The sequence below is a fragment of the Bos indicus x Bos taurus genome, chromosome 13 (genome assembly GCF_003369695.1).
Source record: "Bos indicus x Bos taurus breed Angus x Brahman F1 hybrid chromosome 13, Bos_hybrid_MaternalHap_v2.0, whole genome shotgun sequence".
In the NCBI taxonomy this organism is placed as follows: domain Eukaryota; kingdom Metazoa; phylum Chordata; class Mammalia; order Artiodactyla; family Bovidae; genus Bos; species Bos indicus x Bos taurus.
In genome coordinates, this window is record NC_040088.1 from 49,538,151 (window position 1) to 49,565,454 (window position 27,304).

At 40.8% G+C, this 27,304-nt stretch overlaps 1 protein-coding gene and 1 long non-coding RNA gene across 8 annotated transcripts in view; one reads left to right on the forward strand and one right to left on the reverse strand.

Annotated features, from left to right (window-relative positions):
• ZEB1 (zinc finger E-box binding homeobox 1) overlaps positions 1–25,186 on the forward strand; it is a 196,681-nt gene extending 171,495 nt beyond the window's left edge. For all 6 annotated transcript variants that reach the window (XM_027559781.1, XM_027559783.1, XM_027559782.1 and 3 more), the window contains 5 exons: positions 6,465–6,667; positions 10,624–10,729; positions 18,517–20,327; positions 22,354–22,534; positions 22,660–25,186. In XM_027559781.1, coding sequence (XP_027415582.1) covers positions 6,465–6,667; positions 10,624–10,729; positions 18,517–20,327; positions 22,354–22,534; positions 22,660–23,258 — 2,900 coding nt within the window. In that variant the 3' untranslated portion in view covers positions 23,259–25,186. The remainder of the gene's footprint in view (positions 1–6,464; positions 6,668–10,623; positions 10,730–18,516; positions 20,328–22,353; positions 22,535–22,659) is intronic.
• The window catches only part of LOC113903522, a 57,038-nt gene continuing 36,407 nt past the window's right edge, over positions 6,674–27,304 (reverse strand). The window contains exons 3-5 of one of the 2 annotated variants that reach the window (XR_003514165.1): positions 15,902–15,970; positions 10,185–10,306; positions 6,674–7,595 (exon numbers count right to left, since the gene is read on the reverse strand). This is a non-coding gene — a long non-coding RNA (uncharacterized LOC113903522). Of the gene's footprint in view, positions 7,596–9,368; positions 10,307–15,901; positions 15,971–27,304 lie in introns of those variants that run through there. The other variant, XR_003514164.1, reaches the window with a different exon arrangement.

Here is a 27,304-nt window from a genome sequence, read left to right on the forward strand (position 1 = left end):
GAGTTTGCTCAGATTATGGCCATTGAGTCAGTGATGCTATCTCATCTCATCCTTTGCCACCTGCTTCTCCTTTTGCCTGCCTTCTTTCCTGGCATCTGAGTCTTTCCTAATGAGTCGGCTCTTTGCATCAGGTAGTCAAAGTATTGGAGCTTCAGCATCAGTCCTTCCAATGGATATTCAGGTTAACTTCCTTTAGAATTGACTGGTTTGATCTTCTTGCAGTCCAGGGCACTCTCAAGAGTCTTATCCAGCACCACAATTCAGTTCAGTTCAGTTCAGTTGCTCAGTCGTGTCCAACTCTTTGAGACCCCATGAATCGCAGCACGCCAGGCCTCCCTGTCCATCACCAACTCCCGGAGTTCACTCAAACTCACGTCCATCGAGTCAGTGATGCCATCCAGCCATCTCATCCTCTGTCATCCCCTTTTCCTCCTGCCCCCAGTCCCTCCCAACATTTAGAAGGCATCAATTCTTTGGCACTCAGCCTTTTTTATGGTCCAGCTCTCATGTCCATACATGACTATTGAAAAAACCATAGCTTTGACTATACACACCTTTGTCAGCAAAGCGATGTCTTTTTAATATGCTCTCTAGGTTTGCCATAGCTTTCCTTCCAAGGAGCAAGCGTCTTTTAATGTCATGGCTGCAGTCATCATCTACTGTGATTTGGGTCTCTTGTAGACTGCATATATATGGGTCTTATCTTTGTATCCATTCAGCCAATCTTTTGGTTGGAGCATTTAATCTATTTATATTTGAGGTAATTGATGATATATATATTCTTATTGCTGTTTTGTTACTTTGGGGATTGTTTTTGTGGATTTAGGCATTTATTGTTTGTAGATTTTTTGATGATAGCCATTCTGACTGGTGTGAAGTGATACCTAATTGTAGTTTTGATTTGCATTTCTCTAGTAATAATGTTGAGCTTCTTTTTGTGTGCCTTTTAGCCATCTGTATGTCTTCTTGTAGAATTGTCCATTTAGATTTTTTGCCCATTTTTTGATTGCATTGTTAAAAGAACAGCTGAGTTGCATGAGCTGTTTGTTGGGTGGTTTGTTTTTGTAGATCTTTTTTCTTCCCTTCCTCTTTGGTTCTCTTGTGATTTGATGACTATCTTCAGTGTTGTGTTGGGATTCCTTTTTCCTTTTTGTGCACATGTCTGTTGTAGATTTTTGGTTTGCAGTTCCCGCAAGGTTTTGCTAAAGCAGTCTGTATATATACGAGATAGTTTTAAGTTGCTGGTCTCTTAATTTCAAATGCATTTCCAATATCCTGCATTGTACTCTTCTCATGCTTGCTGATTTTGATGCCATGTTTGTGTGTGGATGATTTCCTACCTTTACCGTATGTTTGCCCTAACCAGTGACTTTCCTGTTCATAATTGTCTTGTTTATAGTTGTAGGCTTTTCTTTTCCCCCCGAAGAAGTTTCTTTATCAATTATTGTAAAACTGGTTTGGTGGTGCCAAATTAGCTTTTGCTTGTCTGTAAAATTTTTTACTTCTCTGTCGAAATCAGAGCTTTGCTGAGTATTCTTGGTTACAGGATTTTCCCTTTCACCCCTTTAAAAATACATTGCCACTCCCTTCTGGCCTCTAGGGTTTCTGCTAAAAAATCAGCTAATAACCTTATGGGGACTCCCTTGTATGTTATTTGTTGCTTTTCCCTTGTTGCTTTTAGTATTTTCTCTTTAATTTTTTAATTAATTAATTTTAATTGGAGGCTAATTACTTTACAATATTGTAGTGGTTTTTGCCATACATTCACATGAATCAGCCATGGGTGTACGTGTGTCCCCCATCCCGAACCCCTCTCCCACCTCCCTCCGCATCCCCTCTCTCAGGGTCATCCCAGTGCACCAGCCCTGAGCACCCTGTCTCATGCATCGAACCTGGACTGGCAATCTGTTTCACATATGGTAATATACATGTTTCAGTGCTATCCTCTCTTTAATTTTTTATCAAGTTGATTAATATGTCTTGGCATGTTCCTCCTTGGGTTTATCCTGGGTTTATCTGTGCTTCCTGGACTTAGGTGACTATTTCCTTTCCCCTGTTAGGGAAGTTTTCAGCTATTAATCTCTTCAAATACTTTCTCAGGCCCTTTCTCTCTCTCCTTCTAGGACCACTATAATGTGAATGCAGGTACATTTAATGTTGCCCCAACAGGTAGGTCTGGCCCAGGCTCCTCTGAAAACACTGCTTTTTCCCTTGTGTCCCAGTGTGCCCAGTACCTTGTGTGTGCCCCTTAAGCGTGTTACTTCTCTTTTCCTCAATTTTTTGAAGTTCCTGTGATCAAGCCCCATTGGCCTTAAAAGTCAAATGCTCTGGGGTCTCATCCCCCTGATGCCAGATCTCCAGACCCAGGAGCCTGACATAGGGCTCAGAACTCTCATTCCTGTGGGAGAACCTCTGTAATATGGTTACTTTCTAGTATATGCGTCACCCACCCAGCAGGAATGGAGTTGAGTTATATTGCGAATACACCCCTTACACCATCTCCTTATGGCCTCTTCTGTGTCTTTGGAAGTAGAATATGCTTTCTGGTAGGTTCCAGCCTTTTTTGCTGTTGGCTGTTGAGCAGTTAGTTGTGATTTGGGCGTCTTCTTGAGAGGCGGTAAGAGCAGGTCCTTACTCCTCCATCTTGTCCTCTGGGCTTACTTTAATCTTAGGCACATATTCTTGAACTCAGCACTGCAATGGTGATTCCCTTATTCTCTGTCATGAAGACGGATGAGGAATGGGGGTATGATTTGACCTATTATTGAATTATTTGATTTCTTACTGTTGAGCTTTAAGGATTCTTTGTGTATTTTGGATAGTAGTCCTTCTTCAACTGTGTCATTTGTAAATAGTTTTCCCAGTCTGTTTATCGTCTAACTCGCTTATTGTCTTATCTCATGGGGCAGAACGTTCTCAATTAAGTCCAGCTTATCAATTATGCCTTTCATGACTCATGCCTTTGGTATCCAAACAGGCATTACAATACCCAAGTTGGTATAGGTTTTCTTCTGTTACAGCCTGTGTCTTACTCATTTTGCATTTTATAGTTAGGCCTGTGATCCTTTTTGAGTTAATTTTTGTGAAGGGTGTAAGGTCTGTGTTTACATTCATATTTTTGTGTGTGGATGTCCAATTGTTCCATTACAGTTTGTGAAAAGACTGTCTTTGCTCCACTGTATTGCATTCGCTCTCTGGGCTCACCTGTACTCCATTCCACTGATCCATTTGTCTGTTCTCTCACCAACACCACACTATCTTAATTATTAAAGTTATGTAGTAAGCCTTGAAGACAGGTAGTGTCGGTCTCCCGTTATTCTTGCCTTCAGTGTTATGTTGCCTCTTCTGGGTCTCTTGCCTCTCCATGTGAGTTTAGAATTTTTGTCAATATCCATAAAATAACTTGATTGGGACTGCACTGAATATGAAGATCTAGTTGGGAAGAACTGACATCCTGATAGTATTGAGTCTCCTTATCCTTGAACATGGAATATCTTTGTATTTATCAAGTGCTTTCGTTTCACTTATCAGAGTTTTGTAGTTTTCCTCAAATAAATCTTATACATATTTTGTTAGATTTATGCCTAATCATTTCAGCATTTTGGTGCTAATGTAAATGGTACTGTATCAATCAACTTTCCGATTTTTGAAGGAAATCTACAAGGGTGATCAGAAAACAAATCAGATTCCATTACAGAAAGTCAACTGTCCCTTCCTTAAATTAGGAAATCAGCTGTGGAAAAGATCAGAAAGGAAGCTTTCACTCCAGAATAGGTAGGATTTCTGTAAATAATTTGGTGACAAAGGAAAGAGAAGTAGGCTACACTAGAAATTCTTTACTTCAGTGTGGCAAAAGGACACATTTCTGAAAATGATAGTTAGCCTGAGGACACTGTTGATCTATTTGCAGATTTGTCGAGTCCATAGTTATTAGCATCATAATTCTGTAGGGCCTGCTTGCCTACTGTTTTTTTTTGTTTGTTTGTTTCCTGGATTTTTTTTTTTTCTCTTAAAGAAAATGTGTTAACATTTCACCTGAAGAAGCAGTAGGTTACAATAAATATAAAAGGGAAATACAAAACCTTAAAATACAGATGTTTATAAACATGTAAAATTATTATGTAACAAACAGGATTTCAAAAAGCCTCAGTGAAATAATGAAAACTCAGCTTTGTAAAGTCCATTGTAACAAATCAGTGCAGTTAAGTCCCATAAGAATTGGAGCCTTAGTCATTCTGAATCAGTACAACATTTGAAGTATACAGTGTTTTTCATTCAGGTATTCACTACCTTCAGGTATGTAATGTAGTTTAACTGCTAATACAGTATTCCACAGTAGGTATGCTGTCACACCAGCAACATCTCTTGCCATGAAAAAGTAATTATCTTCAGAAGCACTTAGGTTTTTACTGTTTTAGTAAATTAAACATACCATCCTGTACTTCATAAGTTGTAAACAGGGGAGCTTTATTTCAGCAGGTTGATTTATCAAAATTCTGGTTCAGTGGGAACAAATCAAGGAGGTTTTTTCACAGGTTTTGTATCAGTCTGCCACTAAAGGAAGTTTAAGACACAGAAATTTAAAATGTTTTTTAAGTAAGTTTATTTATGGTCACAGATTCATAAATGATCACAGACTCATAAAGAAATTATAGTTCGAAAAGTGGTCAGACATAGGGTGGATTTTTTAGTACTGAATTCCTACCATAGGTATATTATAGGAATTCTAAAAAGAAACATCTATTCCTTAAAGGTCTTCATTGCTAAAAGGTGAGTTTAAAAAAAAAACTTTTTTAAAAACAAAAACAAAAATTTTAACTTTTAAACCTGTTCATTCTATAAACTTATAATGTTAAATATTTATTTTTCATTGTTTTATGCTGTTGGCCTAAAATAATAAGTTCATATCTCATATGTGTGAGAACATTCAATAGATATTTATGAAAAGAACTTGCTGTTTAAATATGAGCAACTTGCCATTTTATAAAATTATTAGTATTTTGTACATTAATTACAAGAATTAATCATGAAGACAAGAAAATAGAATGAAATGCCGAGCAGACAGCTTATGACACAGGAGTTCAGGGCAGCTTAACTGGTGGAAGCAAACCGATTGTGGTGCTGACGATAAAACACCTGTCACGGGGCCTCTGACCTCAGCCCCTGGAACCAGCCGAGAGCAGCAGCATCGCCAGGCGAGGGGAGTGTCCCAAACACTGTACAAACAGGAAGTCGTTAGAACACAGCATGATTCCCCCCAAATGTCCTCACGGGGCTAGTCTAGTCCCCAGAGAAGTGGGTCATGTCAGAGTCATCACCAGTGGAAAAGTCTCTGGTTCCAGGTACCTTGCTAGCTGATAACGGAAGATACCATCATAAACTTTGGGGTCTTGGTTGTTTGACTTTATTCATATATTTGATATATATTTCAGTGTACTTAGCTATGTAGAGTCAGGTGTTCAGCCTGTTCATTGCAGGCTTGTCCTTGAACAAGACATTTAATTTATATGGACTTGAATTTCAATAACAGTGACAGCTTGATGAAGTAAAGATTATGACATTTTCTCTGGTAGTCTGTTTTTCTATAAGAAGTTAAAAATAAAGTTAAGATAACATTTATAGCAAGATGTGACTTAGGAACTTTTTTCTTTGAAGAAGTAAATCCAATATAGAAATGTAGTTAAATAATATTGGCCAAGTGATATTACATTTTAAGATTGGCAGGCTTAGATGTTTCCATGTATTAAAAATATGTAGTTCATTCTCTGAACTACAGTTTATCTAGAATGGCTTATTTTCTGAAAGCTATCCTAATAGTCATCCATCTGAAACTAAACAAGAAGTGTGCTGGTGTGTCTCGGGAGGGGAAAGAACACGAAGATGCAGGGGCATCTCAGTGGCCAGCCTCAGTCCAGCCCCCACGGCTCCTCACACCTCCTACAATACGTCCTCCACACTCACCTGCAGGGGAGCCTTAGAAACGTGCTCTAACTGTATGCTACTTACTCTCTGATGACTGTAGTGACATTTTTCAAATTTGAAAGAATGAACATTCAATAACTAATGATGACATTGTTACCTTTGTAGAAAGATGGTTATTGTGTACCAAACCCCTTTCATGTGTATACATTCACAACGATAACCTGCATTATAATTTTGCTTTTGTTTTGTCTAATTAACCACACAAAAGAAGGGAAGAATTACGTTTTAGTGAAAAAGATATGAGACTTTAAAGTCAGCTTGCATTTGACTCTCAACTTCATTGTTCACAGGCTGTGTGACTTGGAAGTAATTTAACCTTTTCTGGGCATCACGTCCTCTCTTTATAAAACGGAGACACATCAGTGTGTTGGTTTTGAGGATCAGCTACAAAGCACAATATCTGGCACACAGCAGAGGGCCTCGGTGGGCGCTTTGGTGCTACTTTGGGAACATCTTTAAAACCTACGATCCTTGTTTCACAGGAACACCAGATGCATTTTCCCAGTTGCTCACCTGTCCATACTGTGACAGAGGATATAAACGCTTTACCTCTCTGAAAGAACACATTAAGTATCGCCACGAGAAGAACGAAGACAACTTCAGCTGCTCCCTGTGCAGTTACACGTTTGCATACAGAACCCAGCTCGAGCGCCACATGACCTCCCACAAATCAGGACGAGAGCAGGTAAGTGGCATGACTCAGATTCACCCACTGTCCACACCAAGAACTCCTCGCTCCATGGAAGGCAAGCTCTCACACACTGAAAGATTAAGGGGCTGTACCAGACAGTGTCTGGTCTGCAGCCTTGTAAAAAGGACAGTGATTATTCGTTTGGATGATCGGGTCATTTCTGAGTTTAAATGCACATGTAAACAACTATGAACACTATTTTAGAAGTGACTACATTTCTTTTTAGACAAGGTCCCTTTCAACTCATTTATTTTGCTTATATCATAACAAATATGTCAAGTTTATAACTGGATTTCAAAATGCATTCTACTAAAATGTTCAATGTAGAAAAATAAATACCATTTAATAAACCACATGACTTACTACTGACCAAGTAGAGGAGAAAATCAAACAATAATCAAGTTTAATTTTTCGTGAAACACTGATTATCATCATATAAGCTACTATGGCTTTTTCCCATGTAAGGGAAGTTGCCTCTTAAGAATCTAAAGTTTAGACTGAATCATTTTTAATCTGAGGACTCAATTTTTCATATGGTTTCATTCTGTTTCTATGTCACTTTGCCTCAATTTCTAGAAGTATAAACCAAGACTATCCTTAAGTTACGTTGCTGGCTCTGAACTTAAGGATTAAAGTCAGAAACATTTTTGCCAGTTCTGCTTTTGTAAGGTCAACTGTAAATAATCAAATCAATATCTGGTTAATCTAGATTTAAAAATCAAATAAGTGTTCAGCAGCACATGGTATGTTGAAGGTGTGTGCTGTGCTTGGGGCACATGTCCAGTCTCTTCTGTCAAAAGACTTGGAATACCTGTTACCTGAGTGTACGAGTCTGCTCCGTGTGTGTACCCACATCACTGACCCCAGAGAGCGCGAGTTACCCTCTTGGCTATGATGGCTCAACCAAAAACCACGCCAAAATCTGTAAGAGAAACAGTGATGAGAATGGGTCAGCCTGTCTCCCTAGGACCCTGGTGACAATACTCATGAAATCATGGGGTATGGAGTGTACAGGCAGGCATGATGAGCACAGGGCCAGCTTCTCCTTGGGGAGGTCAGTGCTTCAGTCCACAAAGGAGCACTTGGGGTGGGAGTGAGTGCCACGAGGAGGAAACTCACCCACAGAAGACAAACCCCATCTTCTCATCTGCCCTGAATGGGTCTCGTCAGAGACAGAACAGAAGCATGCTCTTGGCACCCCAGTGTCCTGACCTGACCACAGTGTGGGTGGGCCCTGGGGATGTGACCCAGTGTAGACAGGCCCTGGGGACATGGCCACAGTGTAGACGAGCCCTGGGGATGTGGCCACAGTGTAGACAGGCCCTGAGGACGTGGCCACAGGGTAGCCAGGCCCTGGGGACGTGGCCACAGGGTAGCCAGGCCCTGGGGACATGACCACAGTGTAGACAAGCCCTGGGACAGGAGCTGTTCAGGTGACATTTGGGAGCAGAGCTATCCTGCAACTGCTGCCCCCACATCCTCTCCACCCCAAGGGCCCTTGTCAAAGGAAGGAGCCTCAAAGGACAGAGAGAACTGGAGGGAAAGCCGGAGATGCTGTGAGAAAAATAAGTCGTAAGATCTCTGATGATCACGAAGGCCACTGTGTGTGTGAGGCTTTCTCTGAGGGAGGTAAAGGTAGCCGGTCAGTTTCATATGTGAAATATGTGGTCAGACCAAGGTCAGAAAGGAGCCGTGATAGAATGTGGAGGCCAGCAACATGAGGGGTATAATTGGGAACCGTTTAGGTTAGGAGGCAGAGCGTCCACCTCGCTGGCCTCTGGAAATCAAGGTAAGCATTTCCATGTTGTCTTATTCATGCAACAGATATCTGAGTTTTGATTCTGTGTAAGGCCTGTTGTAGGTGTTTAAGACACAGTAAAAATGAGCAAGTCCCTGACAATAGCGGGAGTGTCTTATAGGTGAGAGAAAACAGATGTAAAATATAAACACAGGTAGAATGAAAAAGACAAAGCAAAGAGGATAGAAAGTGGCGGAAGCTGCTTTTTTTTTTTTTTTTAATAGAGTAGAGACCTTTCTGAGACTAGGACATCTGAACCTGGACTTGGGTGAAGTGAGGGAGCCAGTCACAGAATGACTGGGAGAAGGGCCTTCTGTGCAGAGGGAGCAGAGGAGCGTGAAGGCCTCAGGCAGAAGCCAAGGAACAGCAGGCAGCCAGGGTGCACGAAGGGGAGAAAGACGAAGAGGCTGGGTAGGGAGGAGGCAGATGATGAGGCCTCTTGTATGAGCCGTGGCTAAGGCCTGTGATTTTACTCTAAAGTATTATAGGGAAGCATTTGAAAGATACTGAATTTTGTGTTTATGGCTTATTTTTAAGGCCAGGTGATCTGTGGGTTGGAGAGTAGATCAAGAGAAATGAGAAGGAAGCAGGAAGCACACTTAAGGGCTGTGGCTGTAACCCAGGCCAGAGGCACTGGTGTGACAGATGTGACGTCATGAGGATGGTGGCTGTAGGCTGGCTTGCTGAGGGATTGGATAAGGGTATCAGGGAAAGAGAGGGACCAGGATTCCTCCAAATTAGGGCCTAAGCAATGATCAGATAAATGAGGGGTTTACTCACAAAGGTAAGAAACAGGAGTAAGTAAGTGTTAGTTACTCAGTTGTGTCCAACTCTTTGTGACCCCCATGGACTAGCCCATCAGGCTCCTCTGTCCATGGAATTCTCCAGGCAAGAATACTGCAGTGAGTAGCCATTTGATCCTCCCCACCCAGGGATCGAACCTTGGTCTCCTGCACTGCAGGTGGATTAAGCCCCCAAAAAACAGGAGAGGAGGAGCTAATTTCCAGGAGAGAAATGAAGAGGTCAGTGTAGTCCTCTTAGCAGATGCCTGTCACTGTTCAGGGGGGACGTCGAGGAAGCTGTGAGAGTCTGGAATGGAGAGAGGAGAGACCTAGAGAGAGCTGTTTGGAGTTGGCGCCATGTATTCAATTTCAAAGCCAGGGGTTTGGGTGAAGTAGAGCCTGACACATACTTCACGCTCATTCTCTGTCCTTCCTGTGTGAAGGACAGAAGGGAGATTGCAGTTTGGGAGAACATAGAACAAGCAGAACTGGAGCCTTTGAACGATGGGTAGAGTCTTAATAGTCACAATTAAGGGGAAACCTAGCCAGGAAGTAAGGGATGGTAGCAGTGGGAGCAGGGAGGTGAAGAGCGGTGTATTGCAGAAGGTGGGACTCACTGGATGATGAGATGTGGACTCCTGCTGAAGAAGCCTGGAAACTCAGGGCTAGAAACCTGGCATCTGTAGCCTTAGAATCTGTGCCTATGGGTGAACAGGAATCCTCTAGAAATTTATGAGTAGAATGTATCGCATAATTCAGTTCAAACACTGCTTTTGTAAGATGAATAAAGGGTGCAGAATTAATTCGAAGTATGTAAAAGTGGGAGTTCGATAAACCAGACAGAAAGCTATTACAGTAATCCATATTTGACTGAAAAGAGGGAAGTATTTTTTAAATCATCAGATTAAGATTTTGGAAATACCAAACTTACTAGAGAGGATAAAGTCCTGAAAAAGCCCCAGCCTTTTCTTCTGTTCAGGAGACCTTGTTCTTCTGTTTAGTTAAGTGTGCTTGAGACAGATTCCTGGACATTCTGGACCATGGTTTCTTTACCTGTCAATTAGAGTGCAGGAGAGGGAAATCATCTCTAGTTCCCGGTCAAGTACATATTTTTGCTAAATGCTATATTGCATCATAGAGTGATTCTGATTCTTTAAACTGGGAAGTGGAGATTTTCCTTTATGTCAAAATTCTGTTGCCACTGTCCTCTTCCTTTTTGGTAACATTTAGTGTTAGATTTTTGTGACTGCTACGATTTGAGGCCTTTAAGAAACAAAAGAACCACCCAAACATTACTTTTAGCAGATTGGATGTTCTTTATGTCTAAAGATTTTTTGCTTTATAAATAAAATACCAATTCTTTCTTACAGAGACATGTGACGCAGTCTGGGGGTAATCGTAAATTCAAGTGCACTGAATGTGGAAAAGCTTTCAAATACAAACACCATCTAAAAGAGCACTTAAGAATCCACAGTGGTAAATATTTGTTTTCTTTGTCTACCTTGAATATCATAGTGATTATGATAGTAAGTTAATATCACATGTGAGCTACACATATGGTTACAAACTCTGCAGTGGTTTTGGGATAAACACTAATATTGAGACATTTTCTGCTTATAAACAGTATTTTATTGGGATCTGACTCTTTGGCTAAAGTATATCAAGCTAAGAGGACACACTTTGAATTTCCTAATAAGAATATAGCGTTTTACAAGATGTACAACCTGAGACATGAGCTTTTCAGTGAATGTTCATTTCATTGCCTCTGTTGCACAGTTAACAGGGAATGATAAAGCGTGTGCACAAGGAAAGGAGGAGATGAAGATGTTCTTTCCGTAAGAGGAGAGATGGAACTCAAGATAGGAAATGGCATAGTGCACCGTGGGGATTGTGGGAGAGGGCAGCACGAGGAGGGGTGGGAACTGTGGCACGAGAGGGGGTTTCACGGAAAAGGGCTTCCCCCATCTCACCCTCAGTTCTGCACTACTCAGCAGCTATAGCTTCACATGAAAAGTGAACATTAATACGTGGTAAAAATATTATGTCGATTTTAGAGACTTACAAAGAGAGCTCTGTTTGCCTTTTTTTGGAGGCTTTACTTACCCAAAAGCAACCAAGAAAATTCACATCGCATTATGAACCCTGTCTCCCGGTTAATTTTGATGGATTATTTAATATGAAATAATTTCAATGAAAGACAACTGTTAACTAATGAGTGGGAAATTATGGATTTCTGCACATGCTTGTTTTGTGAAAATTATTATATTGACAATTATTCATAGATTTTACAAATATCCTGCAAAAAAAGTACGGTTGGGTGGCTTTGTGATACGTGTGTTTTATTTTGGAACTGCATTAATAGAAGTTGTGCTGAATTGCTCATTGAGGGCTAAAGAATGTTACCTCTTAAAACATGCTCAAGCTGAGATTCATACATTTTTTTAAATTTTTATACGTTAATGTGTCTGGAAAACAAAGCTGTCTTTTGGCATCTGCATCAGGATCCTGTTTCTTAGCTCCTGTGCTACTGAACAATTTTCATCAATTTCATATATATATATATATATAAGTTAACATTATATTAGCATATATCCAATGGATATGTTTCCTCTACTACTTTTTTTTTCCAGCTTTATTGAGATATAACTGACATACAGCACTGTATAAGCAGCATGATTTGACTTCTCTTGGCTATTGTAGATAATGCTGCAGTGAATGCATTGAAATGTATTATGTTTCAGTGTATTATATATACAGGGCTGTATATATAATCTTTTCAAAGCAGTGTTTTCATTTTCTTTGGATGAATACTCAGAACTGGAATTGCTGGATTAAAAGGTAGTTTTCTTTTTAGTTTGTTGAGAAATCTGTATACCATTTTCCATAGTGGCTGTACCAATTTACATCCTCACCCACAGTGACCTAGGGTTCCCTTCTCTCCACAGTCTTGCCAATACTTTTTTGTGTGTGTGTAATAGTCATTCTGACAGGTGTATGGGGATATCGTATTAATGATGTTGAGCATCTTTTCATGTGACTGTTGGCTTCTATAAGTATTTTTTGGATAAATATATCTGTTCAGATTCTCAGCCCATTTTTAATTGGGTTGTATCTTTTGATTTTGAGTTGTACGAGTTCCTTGGACATTTTGCATATTAACCCCTATCTTCTATTCAGTAGGTGGCCTTTTCAGTTTGTTCATAGTTTTGTCTATACAAAAGTCTTTCAGTTTGATGTAGTCCCCTTTGTTTATTTTTGCTTTTATTCCCCTTTCCTGAGGAGACATATAAAAAAAAATATATTACTGAGATCTATGTCAAAGAGCTTATTGCCTGTGTTTTTTTCTGGAAGTTTTATGGTTTCAGATCTTTAATCTGAAATTTACTTTTGTGCGTAGTATGAGAGAGTGTAGCTGTCCAGTTTTCCCAACACCAGTTATTGAAGGGTCTTTTTCCCCCACTGTATATTGCCATAGGTTAACCACCCTTACGAGTTCATTTCTGTGGTTTCTGTTATGTTCCATAGATCTATTAATCTGCTTTTGTGCCAACACCATGCTAAATGACTGTAGCTTTGCAGCATAGTTTGAAATTGAGGCATGTGATACCTCCACTTTTGTTCTTTTTCAAGATTGTTTTGGCTATTTGGCATCTTTTATGTTTCCATGCAAATTTCAAGAGTTATTTATTCTAGTTCTGTGAAAAATGCATTGGCATTTTGATAGGAATTACATTGAATAAGCAGAATGAATTGATACAGAATCATTAAACCTATTTTCTTAATTGTTCGTTCTTATTTGTTATTAATGTCTAGAAATTCAACAGATTTCTACATTAATTTCATATCTGGCAACTTTACCAAATTCGTTGATGAGCTCTAGTAGGTTTTTAGTGGCATCTTTAGAATTGTCTATGTATATAGTATCATATCTGTAAACAGTGACAGTTTTACTTCTTCTTTTTCAATTTGGATTCTTTTATTTCTTTTTCTTATCTGACTACTGTGGCTAGGACTTCCAATACCTTGTTGAATAAAAGTAGTGAGAGTAGATATCTTAGTCTTGTTCCTGATCTTAGAGGAAATGCTTTCAGCTTTTCACCATTGAGTATGATGTTAGCTATGGGCTTATCATACATGGTCATTATTACATTGAGGTATGTTCCTTCTGTACCCATTTCTTTGTGAGTTTTTTTTTTTTTTTATCATAAATGGATATTGACTTTTGTCAAAAGCTTTTTCTGACTATTTAGATTATCATATGGTTTTTACCTTCAATTTGTTAATGTGGTATATCACATTGATTTGTAGATATTTAACCATTCTTCATCCCTTGATGAATCCCACCTGATCATGGTATACCTGGGTGTTTCAATGTATTACTCAATTTGGTTGGCTAATATGTTTGTCAAGGAGTCTTGCATCTGTATTCATCAGTGATATTGGCCTGCAATTTTGTGTGTGCTTTGTTTTGATATCAGGATGATGCTGACCTCATAGAATGAGTTCACAAGTATTCCTTCCTATCCAATTTTTAAACATAGTTTGAGAAGGATAGGTGTTACACCAATAATTTATTTTTAATAACCCTTCTTACCAGAAGGGCTTCCCTGGTTCAAACGGTAAAGCATCTGCCTGCAATGCAGGAGACCCAGGTTCAATCCCTGAGTCAGGAAGATCCCCTGGAGAAGGAAAGGCAACCCACTCCAGTACTCTTGCCTGGAAAATTCCGTGGATGGAGGATCCTGGCAGGCTACAGTCCACGGGGTCGCAAAGAGTCGGACACGACTAAGCAACTTCACTTTCTCACCAGAAATGATTTGAAGTTGTTGATAGAGATTATAGCTCATTCATTTTTTAATGTTGAAGAAGTTGGGGTAATAAAACAGTAAGATTTCGTATATAAAAATGAATGTCCTATTGCAGTCATAGAGGAGAGTCGCAGATCTATAGATTATATGAAGTTGGGAAACACAGATCGTACAAAACATTAAAATATAAGTCCAGAAACAAGAAGTTAATAGATATCTAATCATAAAATCTGCACTGATCATCAAAAATCAGCTGCAATCAAGTAACAACGCCTGTGCTATCTACAGCAACCCTTTAGGTGTTTTCGTGGTCAAGAGCTTTATAGTAAGCTCACAGCATGCTGCTGCTGTGAAAGAGGAGGCAGGTTCAGGCCACGTCCTGGCACACGGACTCCTGTGCTCTGCTGTCCATTCATATTTATATCTCTTAAAGAAAGCAAGACAGGCATGAAGTTAAAACGAGAAAGAAAAAAAGGAATACTATGAATTCCTTTGCACATGCTAGAAGAGACCACAAATTAGACCCTAGGTTTTAGGAAGTAAGAAAACTACAGTTAGTAATGGAAATCTAGAGTATTTGTAGGTAAAAAGGATAAGATGTCAGAAGATGAGAGAAAAAGCACAACTCTCTTCTGATACTGAAGTCCATAGAGAAAGTTGTTCCTTGGAGCATCATTAAGAAGAAAATACCAGAAGATAATTTACGTCATCCTCAAAAATATCCTTAAAATAATACAGCAGAGGATTCAATAGTGTTTTCTTTCTAAAGTAAGATTCTTCCATAGAGGCCAGTGATATTTCACCAAAATGCAGTTCAGAAAGAGCACTGCCCCAGGGTGCCCAGTGGATACCATCCAAGTCTACAGCTCCCTGGTGGTTTATTTCAGGGGGAGATTTCGAGCAGGGCTACTCCAAGTCATCCCAGATAAACATAATACTTTATAAATGCTTACCCTCAGTTTCTATCAAGACAGTGCTGTGACAATTTCATTATAGTCTGTACAATGTTAGTCCATAGGAGATTGGAAAATGTTTTTTAATGAAAAAAACAATGATCATTCACCACAGGTAGTTTTGTTTTTTTCTTTTTTTTTTTTAATTTTTTATTATTATTACATAATAATGAATGAACCTCATATCCTTCAGGAAACTCTGGGGGTTTTTTTGCAGCTGACTTTTCAAGGCATTGAAGGTCAGGGCCCTCAAGTTATGTGCCCTGGAATTGCATGGATCTCTTCTGATGTCCATGAAGGGAACCCTCTGCAGAGTCCTATGTGTCACTGTCATATAAACTTTGCACATGGGAACTGTGCAAAGGAGCTGTGTGGAGGCCACTGCACCTGCCCACAGAGAGGGTGCAAAAGAGCCCCTGCACCCAGGCAGGGAGCCTCCCCAGCAAGTAACCTGGGTTTGTTCCACAGCCTGATAGTCATTTCAGCCTAGAAAACTTCTATATCAGGTGCAACTGAACACCACCTTAGCCATTAGAAAAAAGTCTGTGTGCATAATGTATCAGACTTTGAGCAGCACAACTTCCTGTAGTAGTAGTTACAAACACTAACCGAGGTCAGTGACTGAGGTGATGTGCTTTAGCTATGAAGTTAGAATTAGAAACACGGCTTTTTCTAACACAGACTTTGGCTTTAGAATAATTGTTCTGCAGTCTTTTTTTATAGCAGCAGTAAAATAACTGGGTGATTCCCATGATAGTAAGGGTAACTAGCAGCAGCTGGACACTCAACTGCTTTACGTCGTGCAGCTCTCACAGTAACCCTGGGAGGCAGATGCTACTGTTTCGTCCTTTTTTACTGATGAGAAAATAGAGTTTCAGAGAACTTACCTTGTCCCCAGTCATTCAGCTGGGACACAGGCCTCCTGACTCCAAAGCCACTGCCATCCTCACTGTGCTCTGTAAAGACAGAAATAATCAATACTATAGATGCTTATTTTCCTAGTCAGCAAGGGAACAAGCATGTAGTTAATCTAAAAAGGTCATCAAATAATTAAGAATGTTAAAAAATGCAAAGACATATCCCTTGTTTTACACCCACTGGAAATTTTTATCCAATGCACTTTGAGTATTGAATCACATTTCAGGCATCCCATTGGAAAGATATTGATAAAACTGGAGAAACTCAGAGGTGAGTTAACAAGCGGGTAAGAGTTCTGAAGAACACATCCCATGAGGAACGTGTGAAAGACCTGGACACATTTAACCTGCATGAGCGAAATTGAGGGATACTTGGGACAGCTCTTCATCACATCCAAAGTCTGGCTTGTCGAGGAAGTGTTAGACCAGCTCCAAGCGGCATCAGAAACAAGCATAACAGGGAAGGCCAACTCTAGCTTAGTGCCGACCCTCTGTCCCGGTGCTCTTCTAAGGAGTCACTCACAGCTCCTGAGGGCACACTGAGCTCTGCTGCATCGTCTGTTATAACTGCAGAACAGTCCATCGAGGATGCATCTACGTTTATTCACACACCAAAACACTGAGGCTTGGACAGGTTAAGAAAATAGACATAGTATGTGACAGAGCGAGAACCTGAACTTAGATCCTGGCCCTCAGCAAAGCCAGACTAGACTGCCTTCCTCCGATCTGTCCAGGGGCAGTAACCTCCTTTTAATAAAAGAGTTAAGCAGAGATGAGCCGGTGCCAAGGATGATATGAAATGAACCCTTCATTGGGAAGGAGGCTGTACTAGAGGGCTTTATTAGATTCCTTCCAACTCGAATTCGATTATGCAGACACATTTGAGAAAATATAATGCACTTGTTTTAATCTTTACAACATTGAAATTCCAAGACTAGCAGGTCCTATGCTTTCTTGCTGCTTTCCTTTTAATCATTAAAAAGAAAGGGGGAGATAAAGAGCTTTATTTTGCCACTGAGTAGATAAGCAGCATCACCACACTTCATGATTGTACAGTTGGCCACTCATTCATCTGGCAGAGGCTTACAGAGCAGCGCTGTGACCTGCACGCAGCAGATGTGGGAGTAAACAGCACTGAGACCGGACCTCCCTGAACCCAGGCATCGGTACCTTTAGACTATACATTCATGAACTAGAACATATGCAAACTAAAGTTAAAAAAAAAAATGGGATTGTATGAAAATATTCCATTCAACTCAAAAATTTCTGTCAGAGTACTCGTAGGGACCCAGAAGATCACCTTGTACCCTGGAAGGTCTTGGGGAGTGACGTAACTGAGGCCTCTGCAAGCAGGAAGCTTCTTTTTTTTTTCCTGACATTTCACAAAGATGTTGTATTTGTGCAGCAAAAGTATACTGTGTTTTAATACTTAAATGTTCTAAGTTACTGTAACCACTGTCACTGAAATTGAAACTCCAAGATGCTTTTCGTACCAAGAGGCTCAGTGGTAAAGAATTCACCCACCAGTGCAGGAGGCACAAAAGACACAGGTTGCTTCCCACAATGGGAAGATCCCCTGGAGGAGGAAACGGCAATCCACTCCAGTATTCATGCCTGGAGAGTCCCATGGACAGAGGAATCTGGCAGGCTGCAGTCCATGGGGTTGCAAAGAGCTGGACACAACTGAGCAACTGAGCACACAGCGAACACTGCCTTACTGATCTAGGAGTACATACACCCCTCGTAGCTCAGCTGGTAAAGAATCCGCCTGCAATGCAGGAGACCCTGGTTCAGTGCCTGGGTGGGGAAGTTCCCCTGGAGAAGGGATAGGCTACCACTCCAGCAGTATTGGGCTTCTCTGGTGGCTCAGACGGTAAAGAATCCGCCTGCAATGCAGGAGACCTGGGTTGGGAAGATCCCCTGGAGAAGGGAATGGCTACCCACCCCAGTATTCTGGCCTGGAGAATCCCATGGAGTCACAAATTGTCAGTCATGACTGAGCAACTAAGCACACACATACATCCCAGCTTAATAAGCCAAGGCTTGTAACAATACTTGTATTTAAACTTTTCTTCCCCACTGAAAAAGGTCTTTTCAAGGAAACCTATGAATATAGGAAGGATAGATATTCTTCATATGACTCATACAGTCAACGATAGATGTCCACACTTATTAAGCCTTATGGGAGATTTTGCTTCCTTTTGTCTAATAATTTCTCCTATAGATGGTTAAGTAGAGTAGAATATAGAGAATTACATAGTTTAGTGACACAGGATAAGAAAAAAATTACTTGAAAGAGTGGGATATAATTTTTTGGTATCTGAGAAAGATTTGAACTTTTAAAAGTGAGCAAAATTGTTACATGCACCTGAAGAGAAGATTCTCTTACTGGTCAGCACATAGTTCAAACTAACATTTTATTGGTGCTTGACATATATGAAGGTTTTCAACTTAAAAGTGATGATTCTAAATAAAATTGTATCACAAGCACACCTGGTAACCCCCTTTTTAAATTGATACTGCTTGTTTTAGGGAAAATGTGAATATGTGAAAATTTACGAATGTAACTTTTTGTTGTTGTTTAGGAGAGAAGCCATATGAATGCCCAAACTGCAAGAAACGTTTTTCCCATTCTGGTTCCTACAGCTCACACATAAGCAGTAAGAAATGTATCAGCCTGATGCCTGTGAACGGGCGACCAAGAACAGGGCTCAAGACCTCGCAGTGCTCCTCACCCTCGCTCTCGGCCTCTCCAGGCAGCCCCACGCGACCACAGATGCGGCAGAAGATAGAGAACAAGCCCCTGCAGGAGCAGCTCCCCGTAAACCAGATTAAAACTGAACCTGTGGATTATGAGTTCAAACCCATAGTGGTTGCTTCAGGAATCAACTGTTCAGCCCCTCTACAGAACGGGGTTTTCAGTGGTGGTGGCCCCTTACAGGCAACCAGTTCTCCTCAGGGTGTGGTGCAGGCCGTCGTTCTGCCAACGGTGGGTTTGGTGTCCCCCATCAGTATCAATTTAAGTGATATTCAGAATGTACTTAAAGTGGCGGTAGATGGTAACGTCATCAGGCAAGTTTTGGAGAATAATCAAGCCAATCTTGCATCCAAAGAACAAGAAACAATCAGTGCTTCATCCATCCAGCAAGGCGGCCATTCTGTTATTTCAGCCATCAGTCTTCCTCTGGTTGATCAAGATGGAACCACCAAAATCATCATTAACTACAGTCTTGAACAACCTAGCCAACTTCAAGTTGTTCCTCAGAATTTAAAAAAAGAAACCCCAGTCCCCACCACCAATTGCAAAAGCGAAAAGTTACCAGAAGATCTTACTGTCAAGTCTGAGAAGGACAAAAGCTTTGAAGGGGGAGGGAACGACAGCACGTGCCTCCTGTGTGACGACTGTCCCGGGGACCTCAATGCACTTCCGGAGCTAAAGCACTATGACCTGAAGCAGCCCGCCCAGCCCCCTCCGCCCCCTACCCCAGAAGCTGCCAAGCCCGAGGCCGCCGCTTCATCGGGGTCCGGAGATGGCAGTTTGTCTCCCAGTCAGCCACCTTTAAAGAACCTCTTGTCTCTTCTGAAAGCATATTATGCTTTGAACGCACAACCAAGTGCAGAAGAGCTCTCAAAAATTGCCGATTCCGTGAACCTACCACTGGATGTAGTGAAAAAGTGGTTTGAAAAGATGCAAGCGGGACAGATCTCAGTGCAGTCTTCTGAACCATCTTCCCCGGAACCAGGCAAAGCCAACACCCCTGCCAAGAGCGACGATCAGCCTCAGGCTGCAGATGCAGATGAAGCCCAGGACAGCACAGGGAACCGCCAGAGCCCTCTGAAGAGAGCTAGCTCTCCCGTCTTACCAGGGGGCTCGGCCGTCAATGGTTCCAGAAGCAGCGCCTCCTCCCCTTCCCCCTTGAACCTCTCTTCCTCCAGAAGCGCACAGGGTTACTCATACCCAACAGAAGGGGCGCAGGAAGAGCCGCAGGTCGAACCTCTTGATCTTTCACTACCAAAGCAGCAGGGCGAGTTATTGGAAAGGCCAACTATCACTAGTGTTTACCAGAACAGTGTTTATTCTGTCCAGGAAGAACCCTTGAACTTGTCTTGTGCAAAAAAGGAGCCACAAAAGGACAGTTGTGTTACAGACTCAGAACCAGTTGTAAATGTAATCCCACCAAGTGCCAACCCCATAAATATTGCTATACCTACCGTCACTGCCCAGTTACCCACGATCGTGGCCATCGCTGACCAGAACAGTGTTCCGTGCTTGCGAGCACTGGCTGCCAACAAGCAGACCATCCTGATCCCCCAGGTTGCCTACACATACTCGACTGCAGTCAGCCCGGCGGTCCAGGAAACACCCTTGAAGGTGATCCAGCCCAGTGGAAATCAGGTAAAAAAGGAAAAAAAACCACTCCCAGCCCCAATCCATTGATCAAATGCTAGTTTGATTTATTTTAGTGAATTTCTCTAATAAAAACCAGGCATGAGAGAGCCAAGCAGCTTGTTAAACTGTCACATTTGAAAGGAAATAGCTGGCTATGTGCCTTAGCTGCTGTGGCATCTTGGCTTTTGTTGTTTACTGATTGCAGAGTGTAGTTTTCAGCTGCAGTTTTAAGTATTATTTTGCTGAAAAGAGGGTCAATGGGTCTCAGCTATAAGACTGTTTGTAACTAGAGATGGAAGAGGAAAGTAAAATTCAAATACTCATTAATCAGACTTCTGTTTTATAGTTAAGTTCCCAGAATTCGTCATAGTTTCTGCCTTATGATCATCAGTAAATGAAAATTTGTTCACAGATGTTTTACACCAGGCAAACTTAGCTCTCACTTTTTGTGTTAACCTGTTTATAAAAGGCTTTAATGAAGCAAACAAAAATTAAGTATATAAAGAATTCACCTAATGAGTTTACTGATGATTTTATAAGCTGTAAACTAGTGTTCAATCATAATAATACATGAGGAATTACAGCTGTGAATCTGTGTTTGTATTTTCCTCTGTAACACTCTCCAAGTCCATGACAGTTATGATAAAGCTATTTTGCATGACTGTTGTGTGTTTCACTGTCCAGGCTTTTTCTGTGTCACTGACCTTGATGTCCCCATTTTTTCCATCAATTTCTGATTGAATCAAATGAATACTAGAGATAAATTTAATCTTTTTCTCAAATACTTACTATAAGAAGATGTGACTGTAAAATAATTACAATATCCTATTCAAGTATGTTTTGCTATTTTTGTCTCCTTAAATATTGCTACCAATGGGGCTTCCTGTAATCGTGGTAACCTTGAAAAAGTTTTCACATGGCTAAATTTTTCATGAAACCTAAATTTTAACTGTATAAAACACTCTTCACACCTTTGAAGAATAAACTGGGAAATTTCAGTTAACGACACCCAATAACATGAAGAGAGTCCCTTTAACACCATTGGCAGCTTACAAGTGGCAGAAGAACGTCTGTCAGCACTTCGCCCCCCTTGTTGTTTAGTTGCTCAGCTCAGTTGTATCTGACTCTTGGCAACCCCATGGACTGTAGCCCGCCAGGCTTCCCTGTGCATGGTATTTCCCAGGCAAAAATACTGGAGTGGTTTGACATCTCCTCCAGAGAATCTTCCTGCATCAGATATTGAACCCACATCTCCTGATTGGCAGGCGGATTCTTTACCACCGAGCCACCAGGAAAGTCCTCTCCCACCTTACAAAGCTGTAAGAAATTGTGGGAAACCTCTAAACTTGTGGAAAATGTGTGAGTTTAGGATGGAAGTCTTCAGGAAAGACACAGGATCTTAGGAGCCCAATCCCACTGCAGGCTCCCTGCAGAATTCTTCCACCTACAGGAGACCCTGCCTCCAGTTTTCTCCCTAACCCTCACCCAAAACTCTGAAGATTCACCATCAAGCAAGGATTCTTGTTTAAAAACACAGACCTGCCTGCATTGTTTTTCCAACTTGCCTCTTAGGAAAGTGATAGGACAAACCTCCCTCTTTACAAGGAGACAATGAAGTTTAGTTCACAAAATTCTAAGGTCCTGGAAGATACAATTTAAAGACCACTTTTAAGAAATAGAGTCTTAATTTTCACTTAGTAAAACCCAGAAGGTAAGTAAGTGATGCAGTTAGAAATTCACAACTGTTTAGCAAACTGGTAAGTTAAAATGTTCGGCAGACTTCTCATAAATTAATGATCCAGAGGCAACTAAGCGTGTTCTCTGCAGCGTCCTTTCTTTCGGTGCCCGCCGACCCTGGGCTGCTTTTGCTGTTGTGACTGCACGGCCCCCTCACCGGAACCTTCCCTTAGAGCCTGCTTTGGTCAGGTTGTCGAAAGCAGAAATCAAAGTGGTTCCTTCAGCTCTGCTTTTATTTATGTCTGTCGTTTATCCTGTAATCTTAAACGAACTTTTTCTACTTCCTTTTCTCTAGGATGAAAGGCAAGACACTAGCTCAGAAGGAGTATCCAACGTAGAGGATCAGAACGACTCCGATTCCACGCCCCCCAAAAAGAAAATGCGGAAGACAGAAAACGGAATGTATGCTTGTGATTTGTGTGATAAGATATTCCAAAAGAGTAGCTCACTGTTGAGACATAAATACGAACACACAGGTATGTATATTAAGGAAGCTGCCAGTTTTGCAGAGTTGAATTGATGACTATTTCCATAACCAGAAGTGCCCCAAGGCCTAGCGGCTCCATGCCATTGTATTTCATAGCTGTGCCCTTATTTTCAGGTAAAAGGCCCCACGAGTGTGGCATCTGCAAAAAGGCGTTTAAACACAAGCATCACCTGATCGAGCACATGCGCCTGCACTCCGGGGAGAAGCCCTACCAGTGCGACAAGTGCGGGAAGCGCTTCTCCCACTCGGGCTCCTACTCCCAACACATGAACCACCGCTACTCCTACTGCAAGAGGGAGGCCGAGGAACGGGAGCCCCCTGAGCCGGGGGCCGCAGGCCCAGGGGTCCCGCCCGAGCAGCATGCGGGGCAGGGCGACTCGGACGAGAGGGAGAGCTCGACGCGGGAGGAGGATGAGGACAGCGAAAAGGAGGAAGAAGAGGAGGAGGAGGAGCGGGAGCTGGAGGAGCTGGAGGAGGAGAAGGGAAGTGGAGCGGCGCGAGGGGCGGAGGAGGTGGAGGAGGAGGTGGAGGACGGAGAGGAGGAGATGGACGACGAGGAGGACGAGGACGAGGAGGCGGAGGATGACGGGGAGAGAGCAGAAACGGAAGGTGTGGGGCAGGGGGCGGGGGCTGGAGGCCAGGCCCACAGCTTAGAACACAAAGTCAGTGAGGGCAGCGAGCAGGTGTCCGAAGAGAAAACAAATGAAGCCTAATAGTTTTTCTAGAAAAGAAAGAAAATTCTAATTGGTAATGAAGTTTTGTTCTATATTATACATGCTTTTCATGGAAACACAGTAACCTGTATACTGTGATTTCTGTTCACTACTGTGTAAAGTAAAAATTTAAAAAAACACAAAATCAAAAAAAAAAAAAAAAAAACCACACAAAAAAAATCCGGGTGTGCCTGAACCTCAGACCTAGTAATTTTTCATGCATTTTTCAAAGTTAGGAACAAGTTTGTAATATGAAGCAGATTAGAAAACTTAATGACTCAGAAAGCAGAGATTTAACAGGTTAAAGAAAGCTGATTGATTAGATGAGCACCTGACATTGTTTCATTTTATCAGTATTAATTAGCACTCTTACGTTAGTTTATTCTTAAGCTGTACAATTGGGAGAATTTTATAATTCTTTATTGGTAAACATATGCTAAATCCGCTTCAGTATTTTATTATGTTTTGTAAAATGTGAGAACTTCTGCACTACAGAATTCCCTTCACGGAGAAGTATAATGCAGTTCCAAACCGTGCTAACTACCTTTTCTAAATTCAACCTAGAAGGTAGTCATTTCTAATATTTAGATGTCACAGTAGAGCGTATTCTCATTTAAAGTGTATTGTTAGCCTTAAGAAAGCAGCCGCTAGAAGAGCTGAAGTTTCTTACTCATGTGGTTTAAAATGGAGTTGACGAGATTGCCGTTGAGTTCTGATTGCAGGGACTAACAGTGTTGATACTGGTGAGACAGCAGAGACGTCAGAATCAGTGTTCGTAATTGTGTTTGCGTACGTGGTACACAAATATGAAGGATGTGATATGAAGCTTTGTATCTCCTCTGGCCTTAAGCAAGACCTGTGTGCTGTAAGTGCCATTTATCAGTATTTTCAAGGCTCTGACCAGCCTCCGTTCATGCGTGGCCTACAATAACTAGCATTTGTTGATTTGTTTCTTGTATCAAAATTCCAAAATAAAACTTAAAAACCACTGACTCTGTCAGAGAAGCCAAACACTGGGACATTTCACCCTTTAATTCCTCAGTATTCATTTTGCGTTAATTGACTTTCAGAATTTCTCTACTGAAACGAAAGGGAAATTTTCTAATCTGCTTTATCCATGTACTTGCATTTCAAACATGGACCTGCCATTGTTATTTGGCTCATAACTGTTTCCAAATGTTAGTTATTATGGACCCAGTTTATTAACAACATTAGCTGATTTTTACCTATCAGTATTATTTTATTTCTTTTAGTTTATAGATCTGTGCAACATTTTTGTACTGTATGTCTTCAAACTTGGCAGTATTAATACCCTTCTTACTGACATATGTACTTTTAGTTTTAGAAAACTTTTATATTTATGTGTCTTATTTTTATATTTCTTTATTTATTACACAGTGTAGTGTATAATACTGTAGTTTGTATTAATACAATAATATATTTTAGTATGAAAATTTGGAAAGTTGATAAGATTTAAAGTAGAGATGCAATTGGTTCTCTTGCATTGAGATTTGATTTAACAGTGTTATGTTAACATTTATACTTGCCTTGGACTGTAGAACAGAATTTAAATGGGAATGTATTAGTTTTACAACTGCAATCAAGTCATTTTACCTTTACCCAGTTTTTAATATAAAACTCTTAAATTTTGAAATTCACTGTGTGACTAATAGCATGATGCTCTGCGGTTTTATTAAGAGATTAGTCTAACCATAAAACTCTCATTTCCTTAGGAAGCCAAATTAGGATAACCTCATGTAAACAGTGTTGGGAACAACGTTTAACATTTTGTGCCAATTTGTTCCTGTATTCATGTATGTAAGTTACAAATCTGACTCTTCATTTTTAAGTTCCTTGTTACACCATGGTCATTTTCTAGTTTTTTACCAGACTCCCCATCTCACAATAAAATGCATCAACAAGCCTGACTTGCTGTCCTTCTTTTAATCATTGTCAAGATTTTCTCTGGAGGACTCTGTAAAGTAGGTATACAGTCATCCTGCTCTGGGTGTATCTTGGGCTGAGTTTGGGTAAACTCAGTGGTTTAGACATTCCCCACTAAGTCAGGGATTTTCCTGCAGCTGGTGTTTCTGGGAATGTCAGAGGTGACAACGAATGGCCAACTGAGAGCTTGCGTCCTCGTCCAGAAGCTTTTACTCCCGACTCCGGATCCGTGACCTCTTACCCTTGGGGAGCTGGGTTTCACAGTCTTTCCTCTGTGCTCCCACAGCCTTCGCCTTCCTCACCTCAGCCCTTACACTCTCACTCACGCCCCTCCCACCAGGACCAGGGTCCTCTGGACCACCTGCCAGGTCACTCTCCTGCCCCAGTGCCCAGCACAAGTCCATGCGGCCGTGTGTGCTGAATGATAATATAATTTGCATGTTAAAAGAGCTCAGCTATGTCTTTACTACTCTTTTGCTTCTGTATATGTTAAATGATTTCAGCAATTTGGTAATGTCCTTATTCAGGTCCTATTAAACACTAGACATAATAGACAAATAGTAAACTCTGCCTGTCCGCCTGCCTTTCTGTTCTGATTTGTGAGTTTATTTCTAGGTGTATTCTTGTACTTAACCTCAAGGTACATGACACAGGTGCTCAAGGCCTCTGGGAGGAGTGCCAGCACCCATCCTAACAAATTCCATGAGGACCCCCTTCCCTTCTGATGGCCTCATGTTCCCAGCGTGATGCCTCACTTCTGTCACTGAAAAAACCTCCCCAATAAGCACAGTAGAGGTTTAGGAAACAAGAATAAATAAGTAACCCTTCTTAGGACACATTCATACTATAATCACTCTAACGGGAAGCTCAAAGAAGTCCGTGCTCGATTTATACGGGTAAATGGCTAATGAAGGAATTCTAGATTCATCAGAGAAGTTCTGAAGATGACAACGTGTCAGCACTTCCCATCACTCCCCCAAATCCAGTAACAGGGTGTCACTGACCTGTGCCACATGCACAGACTCCTTGCTGCTGTTGTCAAAGCTGATTTTGCAGAAGCCTTACAAGACAGAAACACCATGTGCCCATGAACACACACATATTAAGGAGCAGAATAAAATATCTGACACTAAGAGCCATGCTCTTAACTAGCCTGTATCACATCTCATGTGAGAATAGCCTACACTATCTACATCTGAACTTAAGCCTGGCTGTAAGTAATATGAGTAGAAGTTGTCAGCAAGACTAATACACATTTCATAACATGGAGAAAAAGAGAAGGAAGGGCAAAGACTTTTTTTTCAAATCTGTGTAAACTTAAAATTAGCCATGAAAACATGAAAATGCAAACTTAGACTTCTTAAGATCAATGGGAGGATATATTAGAACAACTATAATATGGACTTCGAACCTTAAAAAAAAATAGAACATAAATTTCTCTGTTCTGGTGAACAAATACAGTGCACTCAACAATTCACATTTTTTCTTAACAACACATGGGACATTCATGAAGAGAAACCATATTATGAGCCATGAAACAACCTTCAAATTCTAAAGGATTAAAAACAAAGTGGTTTTCTCTGACTACAAAATAAACTAGAAATCAGTAACAGAAATACATCTGGAAAATCCCCTCCCCCTGCCCCACAAAACTATTTGAAACTATGTTAACATGTTTCTCAGTAAACACTGACAAAAAGAACTAAGTAAAAATGAAAGTCCAACATCAGAAGTTGTAGTAACCAGTAAAAGCAGTGCATATAAGGAAATTCATAATATTAAATGCTTACATTAGAAAAGAAGGCATAAGCTTCCCCCTTTGGAAATTAGAAGAATAAAATTAAATCCAAACCAAGGAAAAGGCAATAATAGAAGAAGTCAATGGCATAGAAAACAGAAAAGCAATAAGTACACCAATGAAATTAGACCCTGATTCTTTGAAAAAATTGATAAACCTCTAGCCAGGTAGATCAAGAAGACACATCATCAAGAATAAGAGAAGATATTCTTCTTGCAAATTCTACAGGGTAGAAGGATGAAAAGGAAGTATTGTAAACTTTTTAAGCCAATGAACTTGAGAGCTTTGATGAAAATGACACAAC